This window comes from Lutzomyia longipalpis, chromosome 1 (assembly GCF_024334085.1).
Source record: "Lutzomyia longipalpis isolate SR_M1_2022 chromosome 1, ASM2433408v1".
In the NCBI taxonomy this organism is placed as follows: domain Eukaryota; kingdom Metazoa; phylum Arthropoda; class Insecta; order Diptera; family Psychodidae; genus Lutzomyia; species Lutzomyia longipalpis.
This window is the reverse complement of record NC_074707.1, coordinates 24,043,909-24,063,275: the sequence shown is the minus strand read 5'-3', so window position 1 is coordinate 24,063,275 and position 19,367 is coordinate 24,043,909. Positions and strand designations below refer to the sequence as shown.

Genomic DNA, 19,367 nt, shown 5'->3' with positions numbered 1-19,367 from the left:
ATTTCCAGGAAAATCATTGTAATTTACGTAATTCTCTTTATTCCAATTTTTTTTCAAATGGATTTGAGAAAAAATTTATCTGTGGATAAATTAGGAGTAAAAGTTCTTATTGAATTTTTTTAAGTTATTTATAAAATTTGAATTTAAATTTTTAAACTTAAAATTTGCTTAAATGAATATCATAAGAAAGTAAAAACAAATAAAATGAAAAAAAAAACATTCAACCACTTGTGAGATTCGAACCAACATTCGCAGTGTTGATGTGGCATGGTTTAACCGATTGCTCTACTGTAAGAGGAAAAAAATTAAGAGGAGCTTTAATAGTTTCAGCTGAAGTTTCATAAATTTTATAGATCGACCTCAATTTAATTTTTGCCTTCAAAGAACAGTTTTAAAAAAATGTTTTTCAAAAAGAATCTTATATTTTGTATTTTTGAATCATCTTTTCTTCCTTTGATAACTAGAAAAAAAATAGAAGTTACAGAGAATGTGCAAAAAAAATCAGACTACAAATGAGATTCGAACCCTCATCCCGCTTAAAAGTAAATGCAAGCCAAGATCTCTCGGCTATCTAGTCTCACTATTAAAGATCAATTGCATTGAAATTAATGAAAATATTGCAGATCTTTCCAAAATTTCTCCTGGTAGATCCCAAAAGAAGCAAACCCTGATCGTTAATCCGAGATGAATAGCCGTCACGTCGCATAAGCTGGTAGCAAGATAAAAGAGAAATCCTCCCCTTTTTTCACACTCATATTCACCCATTTGCACTGAGGAGGAGAAAATTCCCAATCAGTTTGTGGTGTGACAATGTTGAGAGATTTTCTATTGTTGTGCCTCGTTTCCAATTTCATGGTCCCTGCAATATCCTCAGGGATCAAACAATGGGTACCAAATTTCTCATTCACCGACCCTCGGATGTGGACTCAGGCCCATCTCCCCTGTGCTGATCAATTAATCCTCTTCCCTGCCTACTTCTACACAGCCCTCGACTTGCCACAGAGTCTCACGATCCGTGGCACGGTTCTGCCCATTTTTGGTGCACTGACCCTCCCATCGAGTGGTCAGATCAACTTCAACAACGATCCTGCCACAAATTGTGAGGCTTCCAATTCCCGAGACACCGTGGCGATCTTTAAACGTCCCGAAAGACATTTTTGGCTCCTTTCGCACAATTGGCGCGAAATTGATCAAGATGGTGCCCCCATGAGGATTAACAAGGCAATTCCTCATCTCGATCGAATTCCCTGCACCTTCGATGAGGTGAGATTTCCTCAGGATAGGAATTTTGTCGTTGACCTCCAGCTGACACCCCGGGTGGATTTTGCAATCATACAGCTACATGCTCAGTATGTGCAACCCATGGAATTTGAGAGATTCCTTCTAAATCGTGATGGGCAAATGATGTTCAAGAATGGCGAAATGGTTCGTGTGCGATCAGATCAGGAGGACACAGAGGAAAGTCCCTGCCATGCAGAACCCTTTCAATACTCGGAAGTTCTACTGTGTCAGAATGAGAAGGATTTCTGTGAAGTTCCTCAGTGCCTAAATCCCATCAAACCCCGAGGATTTTGCTGTGATATCTGTGGAGCATCCCTCCTCATGGACATGCAGAAAAATCATTTAAGTTTGAAAATTCTGCGAAATGTAATCGATCCCAACTTGCGGAGTCTCGGAGAAGCCCATGAGATTGACTACTTTTTGGGAATTGTTGTGATTGAGGGGAGGAATTTTATTCAACTGGTCATAACGGATGTGGAGGAGTACGATGAGAAGAGCACAAAGGTCATGAAAGCTCTGCAAAATTCTATTATTCATCCCTATGCTCAAGGTGAGAATAGATTCATTTTTTTCCAGAAATTATAGATAAAAAAATTACATTTGAATTGAGCTATGTTTGACTATTTATTGAGCAAAAATTGGCTTTCTTTTCAAAATTATTAAAATAATGGAACTTTACGGAAGAAAGATCAATCAACAAATGCTCAATATTATTGACAAAGGATTGACCAACCTCAGGTCAAATATGATTCCTTAATTATTGACTCTGTGTGGACCTCTACTGTTTCAATATTGATTGAGTCAATTTTATCTCAATCACGCTTAAACGTTTGATAAATCACGAATTGATCAAATATTGACGAAAATTTGTTTTTCAAATTTTTGTTCATCAATCGGTTGATCAATTTATGCTCAATTCTTGGCAGATTTTCTATTTTAGTTCAAAATTAGAGCTTAAATCATTGATGAAAGTTTGTGACATTCTTGATCAAAATTTAACTCATTAACAATTAGAATAAAATACAGTCGTGATCGTGCAGTAGGACCGTCGTCAAAAAAACTTCTCCGTGGTAAAACGGCCTCAAAATGAGGAATTTTGCCTTCGTAGTGGGACAATTAGTATCCTACCTTTCCAATAGTACTAATTGTCCCACTACGAAGGCAAAATTCCTCATTTTGAAGCCGTTTTACCGCGGAGAAGTTTTTTTGACGACGGTCCTACTGCACGATCACGACTGTATTTCAAAGTGTTCGTTCAATTTTTGATCAATTAAGAGACAATTTTGTCAATTTTGTGCACACAAACTAGATGCTCAATATTGGGTCAACTAACAGCTGTATCATTAGATAACTTTTGGACAATCAAATTAATCCAGTTTGCTCAATATTAGAGCAAAATTTGATTAAATCAGAAATCAGACAAACTAATTAGCCAATAATGGTGTTCAATTTATTGTCAATTAAATTGTCTCAAAATTGATCAATATTTGAAGAAATAAAATATTCATTTTTTAAATATTTTTAAGACAATTAGGATTCAACAACTGATGATTGTTAAATTCTCTAAATTTTCAGAAAATGTAAACTTGACCCTCTCGGGAAGACCCTACAAGCCAAGCGAAAGGAGATCCTTTTGGAATTTCATTTTTCTTCCATTCCTCTCCGTTATTTCTGCCCTCCTCCTCATCTACGCTTACTACTACAAAATTGATGATGGAAAACTTCACGTACTCACCTGGGAAATCCCAATTCCTCCTCCTGAGAGGCTACGGTCCATCTTCACTTCGTGGAATTCTCAGTTTATTTTTGCACGCTTTGAGAATACTCGCGATGATGGTGAAACAAGCATAGCTGAGCTGCAAATTCATCCTGGAACATCAACAACAAATCCACCCACATCTCCAAGTGATGAGGTTGAGTCCCAAATTCAACTTGTCACTGAAGAGAAGCAGGAAGATGTGGAAAATTTACTTAATGTTGATTTGGATCATTAATCCAGATAAAATTTAAAATATTGAGATTTTTTTTGCTAGAAATCCACCTTTATTTCCCACTCGGATATAAAATAAATCAACTCTGGGGATTCATTAAAAAAAAAAAGCTAGGAGACCTTCATAAGAGAAAAGGGAATTATGACAAAAAAATGCGATGAATAACAATGAATTAATGTGATGAATGTCTTGAATTTAATCAGCCGTTGCATCGGGATGCCTTTCGAGAATCATTGCAACACCCTGTCCGCCAGCAGCACAGGCTGCAACCAAACCAATTTGTCCATTCTCCCGAACAAGACGATTGGCCTACAAAGTATGTTTTTAAGAATAAAATTCTTTCAAGAACTTTGTTCTTTCATTGATTTAAAGAAAACCTCACCGTATGCATGCAGAGCCTTACACCTGTTGCTGCAAATGGATGCCCAATGGACAAGGAGCCGCCCCAGTTGTTCCATTTTGCCAAATCCGGGGTCCCAACTTTCTCACTGAGACCCATGTAGGTCTTGCAAAACCAATCGGAATCCATTGCCTTGAGATTTGCAATAATTTGTCCGGCAAATGCTTCGTGAATCTCCCACGTGTCGATGTCATTCAGCTTGAGATTGGCTTTCTTGAGGACCTTTGGGATTCCATAGGCTGGTCCAAGGAGCAACTGATCCACGGGATCTTGAGAAACGTACAGAAAATCACGAAGGTAGGCTTTTGGCTTGAGTCCCAACTCCTTCGCCTTGGCTTCTGTTGTGATCAAGCACGCAGAAGCTCCATCAGTCTGAAAGAAAATATTCCAGGTTAGCAGGGATGTCCTTAAAGCTTCCTTTCTTAGGATTAACATACCAGGAAGGATGCATTGGCTGCTGTGATGGTTCCGTGGGGTTTAACAAAAGCTGGTCTGAGTTTAGCCAGAGATTCTGGCGTCGAGACGCGAATCCCATTGTCTTCACTCACAACTTTGTCCACACCGGACACCTTGAAGGGAACCAAATCTGTCAAGTAGCCCTTTTGTTGAGCTGTCTTGGCCATTGTGTGACTCCGGAGTGCATAATCATCTTGTTCCTTCCTTGAAACATTGAATGCTGCCGAGAGACGATCTGCAGAGTGCCCCATTGTTTCTCCTGATGAGAACTCAGCCACAGCTGGGAGTTCTGGGATCAAATGACCCGGTCTCAGGGTAGACAGGAGTGAGAGCTTTGCCATTGGTGTCTTGGCCTAAAAAATGCATCAAGTGTTAAATATTTCGCTAATCACCGCTGAACTCTGACCTTTAGCTAATCTAATTTATCAGAAAACTTCCTTATATAACAAATGTTTCTTACCTTATTTGCCTTTAGCATCAAACTCCTCATCTTCCGGCTATGCCGGATTGGAACATCAGACATGAACTCCACTCCTCCTGCCACGACAACGTCGTACGTTCCAGTGGCAATGAGTCCAATACCGGTAGTCATGGCTTGATTGGAACTAATACAGGCCATTGTGACTGTGTGAGCTGGTGTGTGATTGCTGAAGCCAGCACTGAGGGCAGCTTCTCGTCCAATATTGGAAGTCTTGACTTCCTGGATGACTGTGCCGTAGACAATGTATTCAATCACCTCCTTGTCCACACCAGTCTTCTTTAGGAGACTCACGAGGGAGTGACGAGCCAGTTCATGCGGCATCAGCTTTGCGTAGTCACTTCCGGACGTGAGGAAGGGTGTTCTAACCCCATCGACAAGAACAATATTCTTTCCCGTCTTGTCCGTTACACTCTTCTTCTGCCAGCTGGCTGGAGTGGTACTCAAGGTACGCCAACCTGATGGAAAAATTGCAAAGATACATCACAAAATCTCCCATAAATCTTGTCTTGAGGGGCCCTGATTTGATGGGTTTGGTGACGAAAGAGATCAAAGTCCGTCGGACTTTGAACATCTTTTCTCGCGACATTGCAAAACTCACCGTTGCAGGAGAAATTCAGCAACACAGAAGACAATTTTGAGACTCTGCCCACGTAGCTGGCCATTTTATAACACGAATTTAAATTAAAAAATTAGGAAAACAAGAAATTCTTAGGAGAAAACTCGGTGTTTTCGTGATCCCGCAGCTGATACTAAAATAAAGGGTTGTCCCAAAATGATCAGAGCTTATTTTCATTACATTTTTTTTCTTTTGATATGCGACTAATATGGGACAGCCTAATATTAAGATTCAGGTGCTCCCGGTTTTTCAAAGGTACAAAATATTTTTTTTTATGTTTTTTATTAACTTTTTTATAATAAAATATAAACTAAATTGTAGAACATTAGCCGTAGACTAGATGCATTTTATTCTTTCCTCCTATCAAAGGGATCTGACCAAACTTTCATATCTAAAGAGAAGCACAAGAAAATTAAATACAAAATAATTATTAAAATAATATGATAAAATCTTACTTCCTGGTTGAATTTCTTCCTGATTGACTCCAGCTCTATTCCTCTCTTGAATTTTCTCTGAAAAATCATATAATTTTAAAAGAAAATTGAGCATATTTTGTAATTTTTTTTTTACTCACTGTATTTATTTGTATTTATCATTGGATCCACAACTATTGGATACAAAGTCAATGCAAGAACTCCTATAAATCCGTATAAAAGAAAATTGAATCTTTTCTTTATCATTTTATTCCAGAATTTCAAAGAAAACCACGAAAAAGTATTTTGTTTTTATTTTCAATAAAATTTTAGGTTATGAAAATTCGATGAAAATGCGTGAATCGATTAAAAATCGGTTATATTTTTTGACTGTTCAAAATAGATTTTATTTTCAAGCGTATTTTTTGCAATTGTATGAGGAAAAGCAAGTAATTTTTTATTGATTAGCTCTTTGATTAGGTTTTCTGTTGCACAATCCATTCCGAATTTCACTTACAAGCCACTGCACACCATCCTGCAAACCCTCTCCTGTGAGAGCATTGCTGGAACTGATGTGCCAGGGTTTATCTTTGATCTTCTCCAATCCCAAAGCTTTAAATTTAAATTAAAAATAAATTTTTGATTAAGAATAAAAATAAAATTAATTTACTTACCTGCTGCAATCTTGACACTCGATAGAGCATCTGGGCAATCCATTTTGTTTGCAAAGAACAGGATGGGAACTTTTCTATGGGCAATCTCTGGATGATGTGTGAGAATGTCCAATTCATCCTTTACAACAACTATTTGAAGGAAATTTATTATAAATCATTGATTAAAAGTAATAAGGAAATCAGAAGCAATCTTTACCCAATCTCATTCGATCGCTGGAATCAATCACAAAGACAATCGCATGGCATGACTTGAAATGGTGCTCCCAGAGACTCCTATAGCGTCCCGCTCCAGACATATCAAATGCCGTGAAAAGGACTCCTTGATCTTAAAATTTAAAAGAAAATAATAAGCACAAAATCCTTTAGATTTTCCTTGATATAGCTCACTCTGGAATTTCTCAACGCTGAAACCAACTGTTGGAACTGTTACGGTGGACTTTTCATCTGGATGCTTAAAGTGGTTGACAATGGTGGATTTTCCGCTATTGTTGAGTCCCACCACAAGGATATGCACTTCCTCCTTGCGCACACGAAAAATTCCCGCCAATTTGTCAAAAATGCCCATTTCGACGCATTCGACTGGGACACCCACTCGCGACTTTACCCAGGAGGATAATAAAGCCTATTTCTTTCACCTCTGAGAAAGTTGGGAAGGGCAGGAACTGGACTTGTCTGTTATGTTTGATGCCATGGCAACATAATTCAGCTTTACGAGTGCGTCAATGAAATCACACACGACAATGACAACCCCACAAGGACATGTAATCCTTCGAGTCATTCTGATTTTATTTATAAATCCCTTCGGGTGTGACTTATATATTTTTCGCAAAGAAATAATGATAAATTTATCGAAATGTGGAAGAATCCATAGCTGGACTATGGGGTGATTTGTTAATGTTTATTGTTGTTATTTTTACGCAAAAAAATATCTAAATTGATCTAAATGTCCAGAAAAGAAAATTAAAGGTATTAGTAGGTACTAATCCCGTTTCCAAGATGCGTTTTGTGTCCACTTCAACTCAGCAGCCTGACTAGCCCGACAATCATTCTTAGCTGTTGGCAAGGCAGGATTAGTCCTGATTACTTCTTCTACTTCCATGTGACTACAATTCCGGCGAAAAACCCAAATTTTTGCACCAGCATCCCTGGATTGTCCAGGATGTGACAATCCTGGGATGACATCCCCAATCCGGAGGTCACTCCATCACTAATAAGAAGAAGTGACCACAAATCTAGTGAAAACCAAAAAAATTGCCCTAGCATCCCCTATTTGTCCATGATTTGATAATCCTGGGACAACCCGGAGGTCACTCCATCATTAGCAAGAAGGATTGAGCACAAATCCGGCAAAAAACCCATCATTTTGCACCTGCATCCTCTATTTGTCCAAAACTTTTCATATCTCCCATAGCGAATTTACTTTGCCTCTATCTCATTTTTAATGATATTATATTGCCTGGTTTATAAAAAGATAAGTATAATGTTTGAGGATGATAAAAAATGCAATTCCAACAAGAAAATTCTTTGAAAAAACTTTTCGTTTCTTCAGGATGTTTGAGGTCTCGCGCCTAATTTTATACAACTCCTACTTCAAAATATCTCAGCGAGGGGCCACTGTTGTCGCTTGGCGCGGAACTCCTAACCTCACTTTCACACAGCTGATATGACGTCACAACATCAGCAAAATGGGCAAAATATTGTGAAAATCTGCAGCAAGAGCATAAAATCATAGAACCCCCCAAAAAATTGCATAGGAGTGCAGTTTATGGCAGCTTTGGCAGCAATTGTGTGTAATACATTCGTCCAAGCGTACCAGTTGACGTGCATTTTTGTCCAGAGTGGCGGATCCCTTCGTCACATGCGACACTTCCTCATTGTCCAGAGAAAAAATCACAAAATACACAATTACCTCCAATCCAACGGCCTTGAAGCATCAGTAAATACATCCAGGTGCTATCTGAACACTCACCCAGTAGAGGTACGCAAAATTTGCTAAGTTCATCATTGCGGTGTAGGCGAGCACAGGGTTCCCACCAAAGTATTCCCCCCACATTCCTGAAGATCAGCACATTTTCTCCCCACCTTCCCCGAGCAATTGATACAGAAAAAACTCCCGTTCCTCTCGTCGTCTGGGCAGCAATGAGCACGTCAAGTTCGCATTTGTAATATTAGTTGCTATTGTAGTCGTCAATGTCAACGAGCCCGTGATCGGGGGAATTGCATGGATAGTTTGGGGATAGTTTAGTAGTTCTGTGAGATGTGCGCGATCTGCGATTGCTTCTTTCCCACTGCGGAAGAAGATGACGAGGAAAGGGAGCCCGTGGTAAATATCACATTCTTCCATCTCTCAGTATACATACTTTCTCACACATTCTCTATTTTTTTTGTTCTTCCTTCACTTTCCGCACTCAAATGGCTTCACAGTGTGAAGCAAATGAGTCAGAGCTAGAAATAAACTCTGTTTGCCTCCCCCCGCTTTATTTTCAGTTTTCCGTGGACAATGCAACCATGACGGATGCCGATGTTGTCTACCGCTGCCCCATTATCCTGGAACCCCGAGATGGGCTAAGTGTTCGTATTCTGGGAGAAATTCTACCTACATGTGAGAGGTAATTTTCATTCTTAAGTTGTCCTTGGATCCCACAAAAAAACTCCCGAGAACTTTGTCAATCTCTTCCAAATCCCTCATTGCCCTTAATTACTTTACTGTTCTCACCCTTCTCACTGTTCTTATCAATCATTCATTCCCTGATCTTCTAAAAAGCCTTTTGACATTCCAAATCGTAGTCTTTGTAGTTGCCTCCTCATTAAAATTCTTCAGAGATGGCCAGTGAATTTTTTGCTCAATGATAATCATTTTTTTTCAAGCCTCTGTGTGATATTTTAGCTGTGTTTCTTTCAGACACAGCTTTTGTGTACCGAGCAAAATCGAAAGTCGTCAGATCGGGCTCAAACTTGGGATGAGCACGAATTAGGGTCCCCACATTCCAAAAAACGTATGCGCCAAAAATAAGTTTTTTCCGGCCGGCCGTCCGGCCGTCCGGATTCCAAACTTAAATTGCAAGAGAACGGTGATAGATAGAGACTTGCGGTAAACGGCAAAGTTTAAATATCGACCTGAAGAAATCCGATTATGAGGTCAAATCCACCCCCCCACCCCCCCGTCCGCCATTTTGAATAACCTCAAAATTTTGTTTTCGCTATATCTCAGCCCCTGTATTAGCTAAAAATCTGAAATTTTGATATGTTGCAGGGGCCATCAAGAGCTTTCCAACGATACCTCATTTTCGAAAATCGGTCAAGCCGTTTAGTCAATATGGCCGCCACAATTTTTCATCGAAAATCGACCATAACTCGAAAACGGCTTGACCGATTTTGATCAACCCGGGCTCAAATGAAAGATCTCAACAAACCCTACAACTCTCTAGAACATCCGAAGTTTCAAAAGTGACCGCTAGGGGGCCAAAAATCAAAAACAAAATTTTCGATGAGTTTTCGATGAATATCTCGAAAACGACGACATAAATTTTTTTCATTTTTTGATATGTTGTAGCTGACCATATTATCTAGCTTCATGCCAAAAATGAAGAAAATCTATGGATCCGTTCTCGAGATATAGCCTTCCAAAGTTGGCATGTCATATCTCGGGTTCTACAAGTCCGATCTTGATCAACTCAAGCGCAAATGAAAGGTTTCGTGAAGCCCTACAAATGTCTAGAACATTGCAATTTCGAGAAATGACCGCAAGAGGCGCTAAAGTCAAAAACAAAGTTTTCGAAAATTTCGAACTCGAATTTTTCGAAAATGGCGACATAAATTTTTTTCATTTTTCGATATGTTATAGCTGACTTCAAGACCTTTCAAACAAAAAAAAATTTATGAAAATCTATGGATCCGTTCTCGAGATATGGCCTTCCAAACATTTCTTAGGGTATGACTTTTCAACTTTTCCCGACTTTGCGCGTATTTAAATTAATTCGCGTTTTAGTTTGCTCTCCCAAAATTGGTACACTGAAAGAAACACAGCTCCCGTAAGCTTGGTCAGCTTACCAGTACATTTTCTTATCTCTGTCTTGCAAAATGTTCGAGAGTTTAATTTTTAACTTTTTCTTTACAAAATAAAGTTGTTTGTGTTCCTCTGTAATCTATTGTAAAAGAACTTCCCAAAAACGGCTTGACCGATCGTGATGAAATTCGTGAATTTGTAAATTGAGAGGAGACGGTTGCAACGGCTCAAGTTTTAAAGGGGCGAAAAACAAAGTTGTGACGTCATTGTTTGCATTTTTGGGCAAATCTTTACTGCCTTATTCTAACTGATCCTAGTGCAAATCCTCTGTTAACCCTTTAAGGTCCGCGATCAATCTAGCGAGCTAATTGAACTAAAAATGATTTTTGGGGGTTCTTTTGAGCTCAAACAAGACATTTTTGGCAAAAAAAATCCAACTCAAAAATTTTTAGTTTTTCATCCCTCCTGATGCTTCTGATCCTGTGAGTCCTTTGGGATGTTCTTTTGTGGTCATAAAATGATTAGGGACTGTAAAGACATAGTGTTGTAATGATTTTGACTCAATATTTAAAAAATAACTACACAAAATGAAACATTTCCAAAATCGAGCCTTTGGGTCAGCGTATGACCCAATGGACCTGAATGATTTCTTATTCTTTTTTTTATCCTTTATAAGATTGTTCTTGTTGTAGGATAAATCCTTCCGATTGCGTCAGCCAAGGGACCGTAGGTCAACCCAAACGCATCCTTTCAATTTTAAGGGCCAAAGCTTTCGACGCTTCTGTGCGTCTTCCTCAGTGGTCAATGCGGATTTTATTGTAGGGAGATTCTCTTTTTTCTGTAATTTTCTTTCACTTATCTTTAACTAAATTTTCTTGACAAATATCTGATGCATTTTATAAGATTACGTATATTCTGAATTTTCCCTGAAATGAAGGACCTCCCCGGATTTTCTCAAACATAAACGAATAAAGACCTTTTTCCCCTTTTTCGTGTTTCTAGTTTTTTTTTTGAAAATAAATATTCTAATTTTTCTTCAATAGATTCTCAATAAACTTGGTACTAAACACCCCAGAGCGTGATATAGCTCTCCATATTAATCCCCGACTACCGCAGAACTACATCGTACGTAATAGTCGCGTGGGTGGAGTGTGGGGCAATGAGGAGAGAACTTCAGCCCTACCATTCAGCCTACATCGCGGTTCGAGTTTCATCATCCAAATCCTCTTTACAACCTCCAGCTACTTGATCTCCGTCAATGGACGTCATGTGGCAGCCTTCGCGCATCGGCTACCCTTCACGAAAGTCAAGTGCGTCGAGGTGAAGGGTGACGTGCACGATGTTCAGAGTGATCAAGTCTACGCGGAGACGTACCCGGAAAAGGTGAAGAATTCGAATAGAATTCAAACTATTCGACATCTCGAGGATGATGAGGATCCTACGGTGGCCTTAAATGACAATAAAATTCTCGTGCCATTCTACGGACGCCTTCAGAGTCCCTTCAAGAATGGGCATCTGCTCCACATCCGCGCACGCCTCAAACTCCTGCCACATTCATTCTACATTAATCTCCAGATGGGCGATAAAATCTGGCCACATCCCCTCATTTACTTCCACTTCAATGCACGATTTGCCAACACAGGTGGCAGGCACATAATCTGCCAGAATTCATGGATGACCGGGGATTGGGGGCGTGAGGAACGCAGTGAGTGCCCCATGGAATTTGTGCCGGGAAAGGTGTTTGATTTGCGTATTGCATCAACTTTATACACTTACAATGTGTTCCTGGATGGATGTCTCATTTCGGAATTTATTCTACGTGAGGGCGATGCACAGGAGCCATCATTCCAGCCGGACACTGTCTACGTTCAAGGTGATATCCAGTTATTGGGCATCTACGTACAAAATACCTACGAAGAGTACCCTATTGAGGAGTATTAAATTCATCGCTACGGGAGAGCCAAAGATTATGGGAAAAAACTCCCGGAGGATTAGTTGTTTCCGCAGGCCAATTTGTTAGTCTTTATGTGCAATTTCTTCAATAATAATTATACCTACTTGAAAATTGTTAAATTAGGCCCCTATATTTGGGCACTTTTACTGCAAAAATTGCTTTATCTATATGGGATCTTTCCGGACATACTTAAAGGGAGGGCACAAATCAATGTAATCCTCAATTTCCCCACAAACCGTTCATGGGAAAAGAAATTGTGATGTAGCATTTCAATAAATGTTAATATTATTGCTAAACCATATACAATACAAACTTGTCGTGCCCGCCAAGTTATCGAATTGGGATCCATCGCTCAATCACCTCTGACCACTTCTTACGTTCGGGTGTTGGGAAATCCTCCGGATGGAGCTCAATGTAGTGACGTAGAACAGCATCACGCTCCGCCATGTACTTGTCACGGTAGCGATCGAGAAAGTGGCACACCGTGGCCCCAATTAGGGGGAAAGCCATATGCTTCTGGAGTCCTGAAAGACGAAACGAGTGAGAAATTCATCGTCCCGATGCTTACGTAACGGGGACGTACCACTGAGAACGGGACGCTGACGCAGAAAATTCACCCAGCACGCAAAGCCAAATCCCATTGTTCCACCCAGAATGGCGCCCCATTTGTCCGCGAGCCAGGGGCGCTCACGAGTTTCGTCGTACTTCAGCAAATCCAGCGGGGAAGTCATCCTGATCACACTGTGTTTACAAAATGAGATTTTTCACCAAGTTGAATTTTTCTTCACTTTTTGACAGGTTAGGTTGTTTTTTTGAATTATATCCGTTGGAATTTTTCCAATTTTTCTTTTTAGAACTTTGAAAAGGAAAAGCCAGGAAAATCAACTGTGTTGGACGTGCTGGATTATTTTCCAGTACAGAAAGCTTTCCCAGTGATAGAAAAAGTTTTTCTTCGTAGATTAAAATGAAAACTGCATTTGAAACGTTAAAAAAGAAACATAACCACAAAAAACTTAAAAATTAGCACTTTTCTCAGTTTTTGAGTGCAAAATCTAAATTTTCTTTTCCAGATAATTTCCACAAAAGATTTTTCTTCAATTTGAAACTGATTTTGTTAAAATTGACTCAACAGAAGCTGAGAAAAATGAGAAAAACGTACATCAAAGAAGACTAAAACAAAAAAAAATCAAAATGGCGACCAAGTGAGTGGAAAGATGAAGAAAGAAAAGATAAATAAAACAAAGAATCACATACCATCGTATATAACTAATATATTATTTATTTATTTTCTCGACTTATTAACATTTTTTTTGTATTTTTGACAAATTGTTTATCTTATGTAAATATTACACAGAAGATTGTTCACGCCATTAGATGATTCATAAAATTAAGATATAAATAATTTTTAAAAAAAAAGTTCATAAATTGAGTTTCTACAAAAAAATCATATATGTATTTACAATTTTGGAATAAAATCACCTCCAATTAATTTTTTTTAAAGTTTTGTGAAATAAAATTCCCAATTCTATGCAATAAAAAATCGTTTCTACGATACTTTCTGTTGGGAGAAAAGAAAATCTTCTCAAAATGTAATCAAGCCAGTAAATGGTGCAGTAAAATGAATTAAAAAGAATTTAAACATAAAATCATGTGGTCAAAAATGAGCTTAGCGTGGCCTAACAGCGTGTGCAATTCCTCCCAGAAAAAACGTGGTAACTTTCTTACAGTAAAAGGAGGCACTTTGATGACTTAAATATTATTTTACAATTTTTTTCTCACGATAAATCTCTGTAAACTTTTTCTTTCTCATTAATTTTCTTTTTTTAAAACTATGTTTATCTGAAAATGTGTTTCTCTTGTATGTATATATCTCTACTACCCTACGGATCCACAGATTGTTTTTGTACGAATTTTTCCATTTTATCATGTTAAAACTGTGATTTTGTCTCCTCAGCCGCGGGGGCGGTAAGTTTTTTTCTTCTTCTTTTGTGTTGAGGAATAAAATGAAACTATTGGTGGCGAAGAGCTAAATGTGCGACAATTCGATGATTTTTTTTTTTTGGACTTTTAGTGAACTGCCAGGATCCTTAGGCGATTTGCTGCTCCTCTTGCCTGAACATTCCTCAATCTCGCACCAACTCCTGTGCAAACAATTTTGCCACTACGGAGTCTGCAGGCCCCCACTGTACCCCTCGCTTTGGTATTCTCTTTTTGTTTTACCTTTGAAGAAAAAAAGAAAAGAAATAAGAAATTAAGCAAAATTTCTTAATGAATCTTGAGGAATTTAAGTGTACTCACCTTGCCAGCAGGTGACTTGGCATCCTGAGATCTCGTTACGACACCCAGTCTCGTGATGGGACGCTGTATTCTCCGTACAGTCCTCCTTGGCACATTTGCAGCATCAGCACCCTCATCCCGCATAGCCATATCACAATCATCATCCTTGCCACCTTTCTTGAAATCCTCCTTCATTTGGTGGGACACCTCCTTCCCTTGAGCACTCGCCCCGGCTTTTGCATCACCGGGAACTTGATTGCTCGATGAGATCTCGTGAATTTGGACTGAATCATCCAGTGATGGAGCAACCCCCAATGTACTCACCTTGGGGGAATCTGTGGAAACTTCCGACGAGGTGCTCGAATTACTCGGGGATGACACGGAAGTGGCAAAGTAGCGTTCCGTTGCATCCATTTGGGCATTCTTCTCAGCCATTCGACGGCAATAGGCGAGAATTTCCTCAGTTGTTGGTCCACTGCCACCCTCTTGGTGTACATCATGCCCACCCTGTGACGTTGATGGCCCAAAGCCCGCATAATCGTGAAATGCGTCAATTGCCATGAGGTGATCCCTTCCGCTTCCAGACATAGCAGCTGCCATTGATGTTAGTTGCTCTGTGCGCGTTTCGAGCTTTGTAAGTGAGTAGGTTTCCTCGCATGGGGTGAACTGCGACGTAGACTGCTGATGCTGCAGCATCTCCATGGGTGTCTGAAGGACATTTGTGTACGCTTCATGGTGGTACGGTGCCTCATGATCTTCCAGCAGACTACTGTACGACTCCACGAAGCCACTACTCATGTACGATGTGCCCGTAGAGGAGGATGTGGCCATATCGTGGCTCTGCTGGAGGTTGTGTACGTCATAGCTCGTTGACGGCCCATACGGATCTGGTGGACGAAGTTGGGCAAGAATCGGAAGTGGTGCTGATCCCTCATTCTCCCCATGACACCGACCAAAGCCAATTTTCTCACCGGCATTCTGAATGTACAGCACATGGTCCAAAATATGAGCTCCAGTTGGACATGAAGATCGTATGAGGTCTCTTTTCGGTGGACCCGGTGGGTCGAGCATTATAGTAACAACAGACGTATTGTCTGCCCGCATTTTCGTATTACTCCACCTCTCGAGGGCCTTATCCACGAGATACTTGCTGGGATTTATCCAGTTCTTTGGGGAATTGGAGAACATGTTGCGCTCATTGATCACCTCAGCATTGTGAACAACCTCCACGGCTGCACTTGCCGACAGGACATTCCATAAGCCGTCTGTGCCGAAGATTAAGCAACGGAACTTCTTTGGATCGATCGGGATTACCCGCACATCCGGATCCGGGCTCACGACAAACTCATTGAGTTCCGAATTGTAGCTCCATAAATCACCTAAACTCCTGGCAACGGCTAAAAAGGGTATTTCATCAATTGGCGTACTCCTCCGCACGGGTCCCTTGTGCCCCAATCGTGGACGGGTCCACACCACACGTGGGACTCCCGATTTCGTTACCACCTTCCCGCCAGAATTCATAATTCTCGTCTTTTCCACATTGCTCTCGGGTTTGTGTTCCTGAGTGAGTTGTCTTGCCCTCCACTGTGGTTGACCTTAAGAGGAAGAAAGTTTTTTTTTTAAAATTGCATCAGTATCCACGAGATGATTCATTTTATTTCGACATGTTGCAAAATCCCTTCTCTTCTCATTTCACTGCCTAAGAAAGGGCCTGAAGTGAGAGTTTGTTGCACAACATTGTGTAAAGCTCTCTTCAACCTCTCTCTCTGAAAAAAAAAACTTACATTCATCCTGATATCCAAGAACGATTCCGGAATCTCCAACATGTCCAATATAAATCTTTCCATGACGGATGAAGGCAACACTCGCCGTGGTTCCTGCTGTGCTGGGTAATCCCGTTGGTGTCTTGGGCCACTTTTCTAATAAAAAAAAAGAAAGTTGCTTAAAAAATGATGTTGAAAAAGGCGGGAAAATCGCGCGCAAACATTTTTTTTTCAAAAATAGTTTCAAAAACATCCGCTGCTATATATTGGCGCTATGTTGATTGGATTTGAAGTGAGACACTGTTATATTTTGTCATGCCATCTCACTCGCACGTCATAATTAGTGGTCTTATTTGCACGGAAGGTTTTTCGCAATTTCTCGCATTTTCTGCTAACTTTTGCGAGAAAATCTAGTTTATTTTGAGAAAATTGGAATCCCCAACACCTTTTAAAGCTCAAAAAATGAGTTTTTCCCGAAAAAATAAATGAATTTCAAAACTTTTCCGCACAACTACATACAAACATTACTTATGTAGTGCTAACCACAAAACGCAAGAGTGAGACGGAGCTATTTTCACGCGTGCCATCTCCCTCACTCATTCGTTGCTGGGTTTTCCAGAAAAAGAAAGTGCGATCTGGCCCCATTTTTTTTACAGAAGCCCCCCGTGACGGCCTCTGGAGCCCCCCTGATAGTCTCTCCAGCCCCCCAGAGGCCCCGAAATCATGTTTTCGATATAAAAAAAATCAAATGCGTACCTTGTTCACGCCACATCTTGTTGTGTGTGGCATGATAACCTTCCCGGATGGCTTTCAAAATGTCCAAATCGTTTTCTGACCAAAACAATTTTTGGTTCACAATCTCATTCATGAGGTGCTCCTTGGCGTAGGTGGCTGCCTCGGAGCCCCCATGGCCGTCGTAGATGCCAAAGAAGGCGTACTCGAGATCTTTTTCATCTTCACTTTGTTGGTACGCCACGGAAAAGAAATCTTCCATATATTTTCGACCGCCCTGACTGCAGTGTCCGGTTACGCGCAAATTTACCCCAATTGACGCCGACATTGCCCCGTACCACCATTAAAAACGCACTCTTTGATACTTTTGCCACAATCCCCACGCACTTTTCACCTTGTTTTTGCACTTTTTAACCCACAATTTTGCATGCAAAAAAAACCTTTATTTTATTTTCTAACAGAGCGTTTTTCTTTCAAGGGGCAATTCATTTGGCTGAGTCTGCGAGAGAATCTTTTGGAATCACATGGAATCTGTTCGAAACTGTTATACTGGGCTGGGATTTAAATTCAAATTCACCTTAACGGAGGAAAATTGCATTTTTTCATTTTTCTTGATTTATTTTGGTTTATTTGTTAGGAAAAATGCATATTTAAGCTTGATAAACTAATATTTAAATTATAAGAACATTCAGAGCTGTTCAAAACTTTGTGAAAGTGTATTATCCAATATTTTTTAGAAGTCAGCAATGAAAACGTTAAAAAACGGAAATAAACAACTAAAATATGAGATTTATTAACTCTTTCCGTTAATATTTTTAAGTTATTCAATGTGATCACACCCACAACAATTTGTTTGCACCAAAGATTTATTTTATTTCAATAAGGCTCTTACTTTTTCTTGTACAAAATTATGTCCAGACAAGCAACGCCTTAAAATATTTATTTTTTAATAATTTTAGTAACAAGCTCTCTACGTGTTCTCTCAGTATTCCTTTCCCTTCAATATGTTCATGGTTCAGATCCATGCAAAACCATATTGCGGTTACCAAACCATTTAGTGCTAATTCATTCTCCAATGCAGTTTTAGGTGAGGAATGGGAGTCTCAATACTTATTATTTTCTTGTCCTTCCGTTTCCGTTTGCTATGTTAGCATGTTAGCAATGTTAGCAATAGAAGTACCTGATAACGATTGTCTGTGATTAGAGCTGTGATTCAGGGCTGAGCCTCCCTTCTCGCTGAGCGCGAGCACAGACTTCTCGAATCTCGATAGGTAGCCCTTGATTGTCACTTTTGTGTCTGCCGCAGGCATCTTGATGGTCGCTGAGTGGCGTGGTTACCCTGTGCCACGAGGGTCGAAGGTCCAAAACTTTGCTAACTTTGCCCCGGGTCAGTTTAAATTGATGCTGTACATCAGAGGGCGTATTATGTAATTCTCCGAATGCTGGGTTGCTGTATAATTCTTATGGGCCACCAAGCACTCGGAGAGTTACATAATACGGGCCCAGACCTGCGTCCACTTTCAACTGCTTCAACTGTATTAGGTTCTTGATAACCTAATATGTATGTAAAAGAATTTAATAAATAATTGTACAGTGTGTTTTTTTGTGCAATATTCTGCACAACATTGTGTATTTTCGTGAGGTGTTTTTTGTGCCTGGTGTACCTTAAAAATGGGCACGATGCTCTTTACATCCCCAACTGCAAAAGAAGAATTGTTGTGCAGTGTATATCAGCAGTCTCAGCAGTAGATTGTACAGAGAGTGCAATCTACTGCTGATTTACATGTGTATGTGCTGACTAATGTCCTCGACCTGTGTCTACGCTAACTGCCCCTAAAGAGGGAGGATCTGATCGATTTGATTGATCAACTCAGATCAATCCGCGGGGCATTATAGATTCGAGGTCACGGGGAACAATCTTTTCCAAAATCCGTCTTTGCACTTTCATTCCACATTTGTATTTTATAAATTCTTTGTGTCTGCCAATCGCTTTTCCATTCAAAGAAACTTGAAGATTCCAAAGGATTGCATATTTTTTGTGATCTATTTGCGTGCAATGCAATGCCAGCAAAATATTACTTAAAAAATGATTCAAATCAGTGGAATTTTCACATAAATAATGTAATTAGAAAGAGGATTTAATATTTTAAATTAATGTGATTAAAATAGCCAAATCTGAAATTTATTCTTCTCAATTTCCGGGTAGGTAAAATCTAAACAATTTCAAGATTTTATTTTAATTTCCTGTATACTCACCCCACTCTTCGTTGATAGAAAATGCGTTTTTAATTTCATGGTCACCACAAGAAATGTTTTGAATGGA

The 19,367-nt window shown here is 39.6% G+C and overlaps 6 protein-coding genes across 8 annotated transcripts; 2 read left to right on the top strand and 4 right to left on the bottom strand.

Moving 5' to 3' along the window:
* The first annotated feature begins 565 nt into the window (after positions 1-565).
* LOC129797359 (protein amnionless) lies at positions 566-3,620 on the top strand. Its single transcript, XM_055839809.1, has 2 exons — positions 566-1,831; positions 2,857-3,620. Exons 1-2 carry the CDS (start codon positions 811-813, stop codon positions 3,273-3,275), a joined length of 1,440 nt encoding a protein of 479 aa, XP_055695784.1. The 5' UTR covers positions 566-810; the 3' UTR covers positions 3,276-3,620.
* Positions 3,302-5,403, bottom strand: LOC129797360 (trifunctional enzyme subunit beta, mitochondrial). The gene is made up of 5 exons (XM_055839810.1): positions 5,208-5,403; positions 4,589-5,064; positions 4,110-4,481; positions 3,655-4,044; positions 3,302-3,581 (listed from the first exon to the last, which is right to left on the bottom strand). The coding sequence occupies exons 1-5, from the start codon at positions 5,269-5,271 to the stop codon at positions 3,468-3,470; spliced, it is 1,416 nt and encodes a 471-aa protein (XP_055695785.1). The 5' UTR covers positions 5,272-5,403; the 3' UTR covers positions 3,302-3,467.
* Positions 5,404-6,020: 617 nt separating this feature from the next.
* On the bottom strand, positions 6,021-8,001 carry LOC129797357 (ADP-ribosylation factor-like protein 6). Its single transcript, XM_055839807.1, has 4 exons — positions 6,700-8,001; positions 6,509-6,637; positions 6,313-6,441; positions 6,021-6,250 (listed from the first exon to the last, which is right to left on the bottom strand). Exons 1-4 carry the CDS (start codon positions 6,875-6,877, stop codon positions 6,096-6,098), a joined length of 591 nt encoding a protein of 196 aa, XP_055695782.1. The 5' UTR covers positions 6,878-8,001; the 3' UTR covers positions 6,021-6,095.
* Positions 8,002-8,077: 76 nt separating this feature from the next.
* Positions 8,078-12,568, top strand: LOC129797356 (galectin-4-like). Of its 3 annotated transcripts, none has more exons than XM_055839803.1 (3): positions 8,078-8,290; positions 8,800-8,921; positions 11,362-12,568. In XM_055839803.1, exons 1-3 carry the CDS (start codon positions 8,078-8,080, stop codon positions 12,257-12,259), a joined length of 1,233 nt encoding a protein of 410 aa, XP_055695778.1. In that variant the 3' UTR covers positions 12,260-12,568. The 3 variants fall into 3 exon arrangements, with proteins under 3 accessions (XP_055695778.1, XP_055695779.1, XP_055695781.1); XM_055839804.1 differs by lacking the exon at positions 8,078-8,290 and adding an exon at positions 8,519-8,635 and having other exon boundaries at positions 8,737-8,921; XM_055839806.1 differs by lacking the exon at positions 8,078-8,290 and adding an exon at positions 8,520-8,635.
* LOC129797358 (NADH dehydrogenase [ubiquinone] 1 subunit C2) lies at positions 12,535-13,057 on the bottom strand. The gene is made up of 2 exons (XM_055839808.1): positions 12,856-13,057; positions 12,535-12,796 (listed from the first exon to the last, which is right to left on the bottom strand). The coding sequence occupies exons 1-2, from the start codon at positions 13,001-13,003 to the stop codon at positions 12,603-12,605; spliced, it is 342 nt and encodes a 113-aa protein (XP_055695783.1). The 5' UTR covers positions 13,004-13,057; the 3' UTR covers positions 12,535-12,602.
* A 466-nt stretch (positions 13,058-13,523) lies between these two features.
* LOC129797355 (uncharacterized) lies at positions 13,524-17,547 on the bottom strand. Its single transcript, XM_055839802.1, has 4 exons — positions 17,069-17,547; positions 16,334-16,468; positions 14,571-16,144; positions 13,524-14,492 (listed from the first exon to the last, which is right to left on the bottom strand). Exons 1-4 carry the CDS (start codon positions 17,370-17,372, stop codon positions 14,340-14,342), a joined length of 2,166 nt encoding a protein of 721 aa, XP_055695777.1. The 5' UTR covers positions 17,373-17,547; the 3' UTR covers positions 13,524-14,339.
* Between the last annotated feature and the right edge of the window lie 1,820 nt (positions 17,548-19,367).